General features: G+C 37.6%; 1 protein-coding gene across 1 annotated transcript in view; it reads right to left on the bottom strand.

Moving 5' to 3' along the window:
- The window catches only part of LOC109228532 (DEAD-box ATP-dependent RNA helicase 5), a 9,260-nt gene extending 4,091 nt beyond the window's left edge, over positions 1-5,169 (bottom strand). The window contains exons 1-8 of the mRNA XM_019393652.1: positions 4,591-5,169; positions 4,390-4,508; positions 2,404-2,511; positions 2,098-2,178; positions 1,764-1,842; positions 1,134-1,219; positions 1,000-1,056; positions 733-800 (exon numbers count right to left, since the gene is read on the bottom strand). Coding sequence (XP_019249197.1) covers positions 733-800; positions 1,000-1,056; positions 1,134-1,219; positions 1,764-1,842; positions 2,098-2,178; positions 2,404-2,511; positions 4,390-4,508; positions 4,591-5,068 — 1,076 coding nt within the window. The 5' untranslated portion in view covers positions 5,069-5,169. The remainder of the gene's footprint in view (positions 1-732; positions 801-999; positions 1,057-1,133; positions 1,220-1,763; positions 1,843-2,097; positions 2,179-2,403; positions 2,512-4,389; positions 4,509-4,590) is intronic.

Genomic DNA, 14,556 nt, shown 5'->3' with positions numbered 1-14,556 from the left:
GGGGGGATGCACTTCTCCTTGGTTTGAGAAACCTACTACCTCCATGTAGAAAAATAGAATCAATATTTTGAGATTACCCCCTCGCTTAGTCAACCACTTAAATAAACCGACGACAACACCAGACGAAATTTAGAAATTTAGACAAAATTAGCCAGCACGCACGAGCAGATTAATCTGTAGCAACCTTATTCTCAAGTCTCAACAGACACTCCTATCTTTCTCCATCATTTCCAAAACATGTACCCAATCGCTCTTCCCCCCACCATTGCTCACGGTTTAAAGCTAAGATAAGTTCGACTTGCCTTGGACATGCACCACTAGCTATCCTATAATCACCAAAAGTTTTACCATGACCATTACTCTCAAGCATGCAAATTCCCTCCTAAACACTCCAAAGAATTGAATGCAACTCTTGGTAATATAACTGAGCAGAGACGTTGAATTCCAGGCATGTTCACTAAGACTGGTCACTGAAGTAAAAAGGATTCAAAGCATTGATTGTAACCTTTGATTGTATCCATGGAGTAACAAGAGATTGAGTGACGAATTTTCAACCAAAACTACTACCCATCCTATGAACAGTATTGACTAGCAGTAGCATGTTGCATGAATATCATTAACAATTGATTAGAGTGGGGTTTATCATTGATGTCAACAAGATACAATAAGTGCTCTCTTGAAAACTGGAAGGGAGATCAGATATTTAGCAGTAAAGATTTCTAGTATATGTACTTTCTAGACTTGTGGTATTTTTCCAGCAAGCACTGTAAACGCTCATCACGGGCTCGATCTTCCAAGACCTACAATGCAAAAGGAGTGGACAAGCAATTCAGTCAAAAGAAATGGAGATGATCATGTAAGTCTTCTCTTTTATTGTTCTTTTCATTTTTATTTGTGGTGGATTGGCTTGAAGGGAGGATACAAAATGTTGTTCATATGAGTTAGAGAAAAAAACTGCAGATTTAAGAATTACTCTAAAAGCTTCATGATGCAGCTTACCTCTACAATTTGCATGACATCGTGGTTGGCAGCCAAATCTTCTGAACCTACAACTACCTGAATAGAATTTTACTTTAAGTCAGAAAGGGAACTGCAACAAATTTGTAACTATATCCCAAAGAGGTGAATCAGACTTTGATTGGATGAGGATCCATGAATTCTTGAGCCAATTGATGAACAGCTGGAGGCCATGTAGCACTGAACATAACCGATTGTCGAACTGCACAATTAGAAGGAAGTTGAATGTATTCAGGAAAAAAAAACATGTTTACTAAATTGAAACTCTATCTAGCTAACATCTGAATGGCAAAAATAAGGAGTGAAGCCCTACGAAGTAACATGGAAGGACAAGGATAGCAGTAAAAAATACAACTCCTAAATACAGTAATACTTACACGATTCTAATTTTCAAAATCCCTTTAAGATTGGTGTTAAAAATATCTGTAGACTTACAGAAGAGTGAAACCAAAAATCCATTCTAACATATAGCTGCACTTCATTTACAAAAGTATTGAAATGAAACCACAAATTACATGGTCGGGACAAATATATGTCTTTGAAGAAAAAAAAAGTTGATACTTGGAGTAAATACAATAAGTTGTGAAGGACATTCAGATGCAAAAGTTTTGCTAAAAAGAAACAAAAAATATATTACGACATGATAAATGTATTTAAAGAAATAATGTATTTAAAGAAATTCCTACAGAGCTCCAGCCTCTAGGAATTCAAGAAATGGAATCAAATGCAGATGTTGATATTCATACCAGAGCATGTTTGGCTCAAAATGGCACGGACAGCAGGTTCAAAACCTAAATCGAGCATCCGATCAGCTTCATCTAGCACCTATAGCAAAATTAGTAACTTGAATAAACACTAAAACTTCTACGGTCAGCAAAAGTCTAACTAATTAGAAAAATCAAATAAAAAACATTCTTATACGCATTCGATGGCCACAACTACAGAACAGAAGCATCCTAACCATCTAGACCTAATTGAGCAAACAAACAAACCTTCATGAAGTTGTGCATACTCAAACTTCATCAAAGATCCTGAAAGTCCCAAACCCAGATAAATGGAGGACAGGAAAACACTACTCACCACAAAAGAAACCTCTTTTAAGTTGCATGCTCCCATTTCCATCAAATCCTGCAAACGACCAGGGGTTCCAATAACAATATCCTGCAAGGCAGAGAATATGATCTGACGTACTGACAAGCAACTCCAGCTCAGAGAATCAAAGGTGTGTGAAGCATGCATAACATCCATCAGAACGTCAAAGAAAGCAACAAAATAAAACATTAAATTGACTTAAAAGATAATTCACTAAAGGATAACTGAAAAGGTTCATCATCTCAAGACTCGTTGCAACAATAAATACAGATACAGAAATAAGAATGTTCTTACCACACCAGATTTAAGAGAAGCTTTTTGATGATGCTTATCGACTCCACCATATAGACAAACTGACTGCACGCCAGTAGGCTTCCCAGCATCACAGAGAACATCTGATATCTATTTTAATGACATATAGCAAGATCTTTCAAATAAGGTGCATTTCTTCGCATCAGCATTTTTTTATATTTGAGAATACAAGGCAAAATACACATATTATTTAACAAGAAAAAGAAAAAGAAACTGCAGCAGGATTTAGAAGATATTTTAGTCAGACACTAAAAGACATCTAGAAATAAAACCAACATAAATTAGACCTTTTCTGCACGTCCATTATGCATAATATGTGCTTCCACACTACATAACCTTCTCTTATGGAGCTCATGTATCTCAATCAACACAAACTTGCTACTTCATTCTTCAATCCATGTATCCTCAATGAACGCCTAAGAATCATAGCTTCTTGAAACAAGAACAGAAGGGCAGGAAAAGAAAACACACTTATAATAGAGGATCTCCTAGTCTTGGAGGCTTACTAGAAGGAAGAGAGTGCTAAACCCTCACAAGATGAAACCCTATTTTTATCAGTCCCTCACAAGATAATACCTTTCCGGGTCTTTTGGCTATGATCAAGTGTTAAACCCTCACAAGAAATTGAAAAACAGAGATGAGTCTTATGGCCTAAGTTCCAATATTTTAGCAGTTCTACAAGGAACACTACATACATACATACATACATACATAAATACATACATACATACATACATATATATACATACATACATACATACATATATATATATGTATATGTATATATATATATATAAGCCTTGTCAAAGCTTAATAAAAAATGAAATAAAATGGCTTTTATCAAATTTTGATTCAATACATTGACATTATATAAAATAAATATAATGAAGTAGCGATGGACCTGACGATGATATTGAAAAGAAGCACCTCAAAAGAGGAAGAAACTCCAACCACCACTGGAGCTTTCAAACAAAAATTATATACCATAATTTTTTTCCCCAATATTTGTGAGGTTGAAAACAAAAATATACAAGATTTTGTCTATGGTTTTGGGATGAAGGATTTCCAATAAAAGAGTACAATAATGAAATTTCTAGTGAATGATTTGTTTGCATCTGAAACCCGTACTCTACTCTTTTCTTACCATATAAAACATTTAACCTAGGACATCTAATACCATGTAGTTACTATAAAATAAAATATATCTAGACAGCTCACAAAGATTATTGTGATATTTGTTTGGACAAGATTTGGTTGGAGGTTGAGATTGAAGCATCAACTAAATTACGCATTCTCCAATTTCCCCCGTTTTAAGTTTTAGTAATACGAATGTATTCATAAGTTTGAATCATGTTCTCCTGAAACATTGTCCAAAAAATATCACAATAATCTTTGAGAGTCATCTAGATATATTTCATTTTGTAGTAATTATATGATAATAAATGAATCATTCACTCGAAAATTTTCTCAAGACAAAACCTTATATATTTTTCTGCTTCAACCTCAAACCCATAAAAGATACAAAAAAATATATAGTATGAGTTTGCTATTTAAAAGCTCTAGTGGTGGGTAGAGTTTTCTTGCTGTTTTGGAGAGCAATTTTAAGACCATTTTAGAGCCACTTTACTTTGTTCTTGATAAAAACCGACAAGGTGTTTTGTTGTTAAGGTTAGTTTTATATTTCTGACTCTTTTTGTCAACTCTAGTTCTATGCTTTTTGTGATATGATAAGAGTTGTTTAATAAAAAGTTTGGGTTTTTAAACTAGTCATTTAGGGATGTCGGAGTGATTGGGTTTACACAACGTTGAAAGATGAGCTTCTGCGTGTGTGTTTTGCCATTCTTTATTTTGAAACAAGACTACATGGTTCAAATTTTAACAAATGACAATATTATTTGGTAACTGAACCTAATGCAGGGAAGCGGGCAATTTTAAACACAACTCAAGGTATAAATTTCAAAAACATACTTGTTGAGCTAGCTCCCTTGTAGGCGAAAGCACGAGGCAAAGCGGATTCTTTGACTTTTTACTCTTTCTCTTGCTCAGGACATGCATAATAGCCGGAATACCAAAAGCCAAAGTCTTACCTATCACACAAAAACAAGACAAAATAAAACTAAAACCACGAACCATACTCCACAATTACACTAAATAACCACAATTGCATACCTGACCCAGTTTTGGCAATTCCAATGAAATCACGGCCATCTAAAAGAAAAGGCCATGAATGTGACTGAATTGGTGATGGTTTCTCAAAATTCTTGCAACATTCTAAAACATCACTTGGAAGCCCTGAATCCACAAATTTCGCTAAAGCTTTGTACTTTGACTCATTAGCATCCTTACCAGTTACCAACACATTTGTACTACTTTTTTCAGAAAACTCAGCTGACCCATTACAAGTTTCAACCTTTCCATTAGACCCACTAAGATTTTCACTGTTTACAATAGACCCTTCTTGTTCTTGGTTCTGCTTCTGCTTTTTCTTCCTCTTTTTCTCTTTCTTGGACTCTATAACAGCTACTTCTTCAGGTTCAGGGTCTTCAAGCTTTCTCTTGTGTTTTTTCTTATGGGATTTGGATTCAGATTTTGGTGAATCCTTGAGAGTTTTTTGTGCTTCGTCATCAGCTAACTGTTTTGCTACCATGGCTGCTCAATCTGTTCTATGGCGAATAACGCAAAACCCTAAGGTTTAAGGAAACTAATTGAGTTGTATTTGTAGTAGAGATAGAGATCGATAGTTCCAGTTTCCCGAATTCGCCTCTGTTTTACAGTGGAATTACATACAATGAGAAAAATTATCAAAATGGTCCGTCATGTATTGAGATTCATTCTTTTTAGTCCTTGACATATATACAAATATGGTCCTTGATCTATTAAAAAAGTACACTTTGTTCTTCATTTCTAAAAGGCCAAATACATAAGCAGCGAGTCCGAAACTTAAATAGTGCCTTTTTTGGCACAAAATACCTTTCTACTATTAAAAAAAAAGTTACATAACTACATAATTCGCAGTATAATACTGCGAATCACTTTAACGAAAAGTTAGCCGCTAAAGTGATTCGCAGTGTTATACTGCGAATTATTAAAAAATAATTTTTTTTTGGAAAACTCAGTACAATACTGCGATCAAGCAATTCGCAGTATTATACTGCGTTTCGCTATAATAAAATATAGCCCCTTCTTCTTCCCCAAGATAACGACAGTGAGCTCCTCCATTTTTAAAAACTCCACTCACTACTGGTCCCCCTCCCCCCCTCCCCGCGAAATTAAAAAAAAAAAAATTTGGGCCCCACCCGTCACCCAAAAAGAGAAGAGTGTAGGTCCCGCACACAGCACAAGTCTTGGATTCCTTCTTTTGGGTTCAAAAAATCGATTTGGATCTTTTTCAAAAAACTTAAATCGAGGTATTTCGATTTTGTTTATGTCGAAACTCGTAGAGTATATGCATATTTATTTTGTTGAATGTGTTTTCATGTTAATTTGTGTTATGTTTGTGTTTAAATTTGTATCTTATTTATACCCGGATTAGTTTATTAGCTTTGGGACAAAAAACAAAAATTGATAATAATTTTTATTGTTAATGTTATATTTATATTTGCTTAAATAATAAATAAATATTATTTATTTAGTTTGTTGTTCATATGTATGTTATGTTTGTTGTTTTTATATGTAATAGTGGCCTTTTAGCGTAGTAAAATGTAGAGCCTTTTAGCGTAGTAAAATATATAGCCTTTTAGCGTAGTAAAATATAGAGCCTTTTAGCGTAGTAAAATATAGAGACTTATGACGTGGTAAAATATAGAGCCTTTTAGCGTAGTAAAATATAGAGCCTTTTAGTGTAGTATAATATAGAGCCTTTTAGCGTATAGTCTCTATAGTTTAAGTATGTACTAACTACAAACTCTATCCAATTACACTCTACAAAATTAATTATTTAATTTATAAAAATAAACTTACAAAACTAACAAATTAATATATGTTGTCAAATTAACACAAATATCGAGCTTGGAACCCATAGATAATTACTCAGTCCAATTATAAAAATAATTATTTAATTCATTAAACTAACAAAATTCTAAAAATGTTGAAATTGACACACATAATAATTAAGGATAACTCGGTGCTACCGGGCCTCAAATATCGAGCCTGGAACCCATAGATAATTACTCAGTCCAATTATAAAAATAATTATTTAATTCATTAAACTAACAAAATTCTAAAAATGTTGAAATTGACACACATAATAATTAAGGATAACTTGGTGTTACCGGGCCTCAAATATCGAGCCTGGAACCTATAGAAAATTACTCAGTCCAGCTGGGGAAACAATTATTTAATTCATTATACTAACAAAATTCTAAAAATGTTGAAATTGACACACATAATAATTAAGGATAACTTGGTGCTACCGGGCCTCAAATATCGAGCTTGGAACCCATAGATAATTACTCAGTCCAGATAGGGAAATAATTATTTAATTTATTAAACTAACACACACAAATAATTTTGTTTAAATTATAGTAGACGACATGGACTGGCCGCCTGCGCATCCTGGACCAGCCGAGGATCAGCTATTAGTGTTGCAGGGTGACCATAGGTCCTCCTTTGTATGGGAGGGACAGCTATCGGATCAGCCTCTCCGCCCCAGGAGACCTGACGATTTATGGGAGTTCTTGAGGCAGCATCATTTCCATGCCCGCGTAGTCGCGCGCCTACAGGCTACGGGCTTCTTTACGATTTTGCAGATTGGGCGGATACATCTTGATTGGTCTCTCATCACGGCCTTGGTAGAGCGGTGGCGACCGGAGACACACACTTTTCACTTTCCCACTAGAGAGGCCACCATCACGCTTGAGGATGTTCAGGTTTTGTATGGGCTGCGCGTAGATGGACGGGCCGTTGCACTGCCCCAGTACATGAGATCCATGACGCGTGCCCAGTATTTGGATTTGATGGGGCAGTATACTGGTTACAGACCTCAGGGTGACGCTGTACAGAGAGGGGGCAGTCGCGTTTCTTTGTCATCTATCAGAGACCATATGGCGTTTTTGCACCCAGACATTACCGGCGAGACAGAGGATCTCCATATTGAGCGGTACACGAGGTTGGCGCTGCTCCTGCTTTTTGGGGGTGTCTTGTTCCCGAACACTTCGGGAAGTAAAGTGAGTATGCGCTTTCTGCATCATCTGCAGCAGCTAGATGATTTACCCCTGTACAGCTGGGGTGCTGCTTATCTAGCATACCTGTACCGGAGTATGTGCCGGGCGAGCATGCTTTGCCAGGTGGACATATGTGGTTTTCTGCCCCTTCTACAGGTGACAACATTTTCGAATACTCTGTTCATTACTCCGAATTCTATATGGTCGAAATGACTCTTAAATTTTACATCAACCTTTTATCTTACGTTTGGGCCTGGCAGCGGATCATGCCGTTGCAGCCACCACTAGAGCCGGGTGAGGCTTATCCGTTTCTCCCTCTAGCTACTAGGTGGGTTCTCCGGCGTGGGAACTACCGAGACTCTGATGCTCATCATAATCTCCCCCTTATCAGGGATGTCTTAGATATGTTGGTGGCCGGACAGGTAAATATGTACCTACACTTACTTGTTATAAATTGAGTTGTGTTGCGCATACTCAGTTTTATATTATTATTTGGCAGTTCATCTGGACGCCATATAGCGATGAGTTGCTAGCTCAGCTGCCCGATTATTGCTCAGTCGATCGACTGCTTTGGAGCACCTCCATCCCGATGATCTTCTTCGATGTGGTTGAGTATCATGCCACAGAGCGTGTGCTTCGCCAGTTTCACCGTCCCCAGCCTATACCGGGAGAGCCTGCATGGGTGCCTACACACTATCAGCGGGATGACCGTACCAGGGTGGACGATATATTTATGGGATGGCTAGAGCAGCATGTCCATATTTGGGAGCAGCAACGGTACCGTATTCCGCCACCACCTTCATTTACCTAGGAGGCCACTATTCAGCTGTATACGTCATGGTACCGCCGTCACACCCGACTGATGATCGGGAACCCTATTCATGTACTTGGCGAGCGCTACAGACCATACGCCGGGAGGCACGAGGCACTGGTATGTTTTTGTGGCTTATTAATATCTTATAATTGTGATATAGCGTTATTTAATTAATATTTTAAATGTTTCACAGGCTATTGGGCATTACCTGGTCTACCAGTTGGGACAGGAGATGCAGCAGCATGGCGACAATGCTGCAATCGTTGAGTATGGCCGGCGGGTGGCAGAGCTGGCTCGTCGGACCCTGTTTCAAGCGAGAGATGGCGCGAGGTTGGATCACGAGACTCAGTATGTGGCGCCAGAGGACTACCATCGGGGTAGGGTTGTCCCACGAGGCAGGGTTAGGGCACGAGGGAGGGGTGCCCCACGAGGCAGGGGTGCCCCACGGGGTCGCGAGGGATGGCGAGGAGGTGCTCCCCAGCAAGGGGGCATTGAGGCACCTGTCGACCCACCTGTTGAGGGACATGATGAGGATTTTGGAGATGAGGATCTTGGAGATGATCAGCCGGGTTATATCCCTCGGGTAGATGAGCCTTCCAGCAGCATGCCGTCGTACAACCTTCAGCTATCTCTGCCAACATCGCAGAACACCCCGTCAGGAGAATTGTTGATCACGGGTACATTCGATGGGGATGTAGACTAGTTCTTTGCAGGCCTATATACCGCAGCTGAGCATCGGCGGACCCGGGACGTGGATGGCGGGCGCAGGTTGAGTTATGCCTCATCCCCGGCGGTTGATGCGGATCTACCACATGCGCAGGTATGTTTTGTATTACTGTGAAATTTCAATTTGTTTTCTGTTCCTTAATGATTTCCCATAAATTAATTTTTAATTTTCTTATTAAGGCTTTGTCCCAGCCCATCACGGAGGCCACTGTATGCGCTGATGAGGATACCACGGAGGCCGACGAGACCATGGTGAGAAAATGGCTTTGACTTAACACGTACAATACTAATATACATTTTTCACATGCTAAGCTTAGTACTTGTTTTGTAGGTTGCTGACGGCCCGACGACCTTTTCTACCGATCCTGCCAGCTGTACTGTCGATGCTGCTGCGCATCCTCACATAAAGAGGCGACTTGATAATGATGATCCCGATAGTGTACCCGGGCGACAGGGGATGCGACTCAGGCCAGCAGCAGCACTGAAGCACACAGGCTGCGGGACTCATTGATTTACTTTGTTTGTACTTTGTAAAAAACTCTACATTANTCAACATTCACTTCCTCCTCATCATCACCCTCATCATGGAAGGGTGTGTCATCTCCAGACTCATCCGCATTGTTGTCATAATCACTATCATCTTCCTGACTCTGCGCATCTGCCAAATCACGAGTCAATACGTCATCTATGGCCAACTGTGTGAGGTCAAGAGCATCAAGATGCTCGCTTTCACTGCACAAAAAGAACAAAACAATAAGCTACCCAACTAGATAAATACCTTACATATAGCTATATCACTTTATTACAAGTCGTACTGTCTTGACGTTTCATGATGGATGTTTTCTTGTTGGTGATGACTCCCGGATGGACCACCGTGGTCCAATACGCCAGAACTACGCATATTCCAACTAGGGGCGGGGTCATAACTTATAAAATTCATATCCGGACGGTACCCCCTATGAAAAATATGAGTGTTAATACAAACCAATTAAAACATAAAATAAACATCGCTAAAGCATAGAAAAATTGAAGTTTACCAGTCGTCTTGTGGATTATATAAAGTCGAAAAAATATTTAGTGGCTGCTCATTCGCCGGTGGTGACAAGTTTAAATCAAGGCAAGCTCTTTCATCAGCAATCTGTCCCGCAAAAACTGCTCCAGAATAACCACCCGATGACTGGGGGTTTTTCCTACTATGCACGCCCTCATTATTGGAAACGTCTTCAACCTTGACGTACATTTCCAACAATTTTATTACAACAAATTCCCTGTATTCATCCGAATTTCGCAAAAAATCTCTAAGAGTTTCATCATCTTCGATGTTAAACTCAGAATAATAAGTAAACCCCTGCGGAGTCACTGAATACGGAAATATACCGGTTACTTTAAGGTTCACCGAACGTTTCCTCACACTCATTTTTTTATGTAACAACGATACCAATTTATTGTACTCCATTGTAAGCGGCAATTTGACATGACACGGTGGAGGTGAGCTATACCTCACAAAGTTATTCTCCAGCACAACTTCACCCTCCCAATATAATGAAACCCTTATTTTTGGCTCTTCAGACATTATAAAAAAATGATTGATAAGAAGAAGAGAGAAGTATGAATGGAAGTTTGAAGGAAAGTTTTGAATGAATTTTCATAAAATTCAAACGCCTTTAAATAAGGCAAGTCCGAGCTTGGAGTGTAGAATTTTTACATATAAAATGCAGTACAATACCACATTTTATCTATTTAAATTTTGTTATGTCAGTTATCCGCAGAGCACTTATTGGTGGGCCAAAAAATTGGTGTGAAACGCAGTACTATAATACGTTTTACACTAAAAAACAAATATTCTCTGCAGTCCTGCAGAACTGTCATTATGGTGGGCCCAAATTTAAAAGCGAATCGCAGTATAATACTGCAAATTGATTAATCGCAGTATTGTATTAAGTTTTCTTAAAAAAATTATTTTTTTAATAATTCGCAGTATAGTACTGCGAATCACTTTAACGGCTAACTTTCCGTTAAAGTGATTCGTAGTATTATACTGCGAATTATGTAGTTATGTAACTTTTTTTTAATAGTAAAAAGGTATTTTGTGCCCAAAAAGGCACTATTTAAGTTTCGGACTCCATAAGCGGCCCCTTAAGTTGACACGAATTTTCATTCAGACACCTAAACTAAGATGTGTTCCTATTAGACACTCCAACCTCATGTTGCTTGGGTTTACACAATACACGCGGAAGTCGACACAATGTTGAAATGCTGACATGGCTACAAAAGTGTTTCTCACGTTGCTTGGGCGCGTGAACTGGTCTGAAATTTTATATCTTTTTAAAAAGAGTACCTTTTCTAAAAATCATTGCCACCACTCTTGTCGTCTTCTCTCCTCACCGGAGACGGCGAGTCGAAATCCTATTTTCGCTGAGTGCAAGACTCATCCCAGCTTGCCTCGTTCTTTGACGTTTTCTCAATACATCACCACATTTTATAAGTTTAACTCTTTCACCCTTTTTCCATCAAGAACACACCTCAAAAATTAGCCATGGACTACAACCCAAATAGACAACATCCATTTTTCTTTGGACAAAATATGACATTAAGTCTCACTTCTCAAGGTTTTCAAATTTACTGCATCCGAAGGAGTCAATACCCTCGTCTTCTTCAATGGGTTTGGTCAGTTTTTGATTGAGCATGGTTCCGGGAACAATTCATCAAAAACAAGACTGAATCAATCGACTGTATAAATATTTACATTTTAGAAAAAGTATATACATTTACACACTATTTAATTGCAAAAAAAGAAGGAAGGCCACTAGATTTAGAAGATAGATTATGGATTTGGTCTAGTGGTAATGTATGTCAAAGAGGGATCAGTATACTCTAAAAGCTTTTGAAGCTGAGAATCGTTTAAAATTATTTTATGGTAATTCTGTCCATTTTGCTCTTACTTCAACCTTAGTGAAGTAGCTTAGATTGAACTGAAGTGATGAAAAAAAATATTAGAAGACTGACAGCATTGGTGGGGGTGGGGTTGGCGGCGAAGATGATGGAGGGGGGGATATTTACGTTAAAATAGTTTTTTGTTTCTTTTTTTCTCAAAATTCTTTCTTATATTTTACCCAGAATGCCACATGTCTTTGTTTCATTCGTTAATTTGCCACATCATCCGCGTGTGCATTACACACACTTCATTTGTTTGACTGGTTATCTGTGAAGGGCTTAATAGATACATTTTAGAAGTACTTTAAGTGTCCAATAGGAACAAGCCTTGGCTTAGGTGTCTAATTGAAAATTCATGACAACTTTAAGGGGCAGTGTATGTATTTGGCCTTTCAAAAAGTAACGATCTTTCCTTTTTTTCGTTAAAATTAAGCTCTTTCACACATGAGCAATAAAAAATAAAGAAATTCACATAAGTTCAGGACAAAAGAGAAGGGGAAAAGATTTTATTTGTTTATCCCTGTAATAAAGAAATGAAATTAAGAAAAAATCTGTTCTTTTGCTCATCACTTTGCTTCCAAGTCTTAAATTGAGATCGCTCCAATTGAGGAACTATAATAACAATATCAACAAACTTAGTGTAATCCTACAGAGTTTTGGGGAGACAGTATGTACGTAGATCTTACTCGTGCCTTGCGAAGGTAGAGAGGTTGTTTCTCATAGACCATCGACTCAAGTAAACTATATACAGCAAGATAATAAGATAACCAAAGCAAATGAAATAATAGGTAATAATTAAAACCTAAGGATAAGAAAATACGAATATAATACTAAAACTACTGCTATGCCAAAGAGATACGCTCGACTACCAACTAACTTTTTACCCAAATTCTCGACTTTCACATCCACCTATCAAGGGTCATGTCCTCGCTAAGGTAAAATTGAGTCATATCCTACTTAATTACCTCCCTCAATACTTCTTACGCCTACATTTACCTCTCCCTAGACCCACCAAGGTCAACCTCTCGCACCTTCTTACTAGGGCATTTGTGCATCTTTTTACATGCCGGAACCATCTCAATCTCGCTTCCCACATTTTGTTTACCACGGAGGTCACTTATATTTTGTCTTGAATGTCTCCGCTCCAATTGAGAAACTGAAACAATAAAATATGAACTAAAGGAATTGTAAAGCAAACAACAAAAAGAATGCACTTGCTTACTAGAAAGTTGACCTAGTTGAAATCTCCTAATTATGTTGGAGTCTGAAAACATATTTCAAGTACATGGAGAAAATTCAAAAAATTTATTAAAACAAAAATGGGGAATGGAAGGATGATAAGTTACGGAGAGACATTTTGCTTGATGTCGGAAGGCTATGTGATTGTATTCCAAATACTTTTAGAGCGGTGTTGGTGCCGGAAGTTACCATTGCCGGTTGCTTTAAGGAAGGTGGTCAGGACTTACGTCTTAGAAGAAATTTATGGGACTGGAAAATGTTAGAAGTTGCAGAATTTTTACAAAAGATTCAGCATGTTGTATTGGATGTGAATAAGGAATATGCTATTATCTAGATATATAGCTCATAGACGATGGTGTTTATTCAGTTAATTCTTTTTATAGAATACATAAACAAGTTGCGGATTATAATTCTCGATGGCCTTGGAAAATGATATGGAGATCTTTGGTTCCTACCAAGGTAACTTGTTTGGTTGGTTGCTATCACATGGGGCTTGTTTAACCCATGAGAATCTACAAATGAGGGGTGTTATGCTCTGTACCAGATATTTAATGTGTGAGAAGGCAGCTGAGTCAGTGAAGCATCTATTTTTGCATTCCAATTTTGGTCTTTGTTTCCAACGACCTGTTTGGCCATAGATTTTACCAAAATTTTCTCAATTTCTTTTTGGCAAATACAAGTTTCTTCATAAATTTTATCCATATTTTGGCAAATTCCCAAATCCAAAATCTCAAAACCAACTCAAGAGCTGGTTTTGACCCAAAATTTTACTATTATATTATTTAAAATTTTAAAAATTACTCCAAATTTTGTATTTTATAAAAGAGTTCCACCATTTATTATTTTGTAACAATATTGCTTCGTCTTCTCGGTCATCTGATAGTGTATTATGTTGTTCATTATAAAAGTAATAATTTTGTACCAAATTTATTTATGTTCAGGACTATGGTTTTTGATAATGATAATGAATGTTATTGATGAAGGTACTGTTGAGTATTTGTGATAGTTTTTAGAACTTGTGGGTACAAGTCATATTTCAAGTCATAAAAAAAAAGTGAAATATATTTTGAAAACTGATGGCCAAACACATTTTCATCTTCAAACCAAACTTCACCCAAATCAGATTTTTTCAAAACAAATTTGGGAATCTATGGCCAAACGCTAGCTAAATTTTTTTGCAGTTTGATGAGTATTTGTCACGATCCAAAATTCCACCTAGTTGTAATGCACCTAATCTGACAAACATACACAACTCAAATG

Source organism: Nicotiana attenuata, chromosome 7, assembly GCF_001879085.1.
Source record: "Nicotiana attenuata strain UT chromosome 7, NIATTr2, whole genome shotgun sequence".
Classification (NCBI taxonomy): Eukaryota; Viridiplantae; Streptophyta; class Magnoliopsida; order Solanales; family Solanaceae; genus Nicotiana; species Nicotiana attenuata.
Note: the sequence above shows the minus strand (reverse complement) of the source record. Positions and strands in the feature narration are given on the sequence as shown.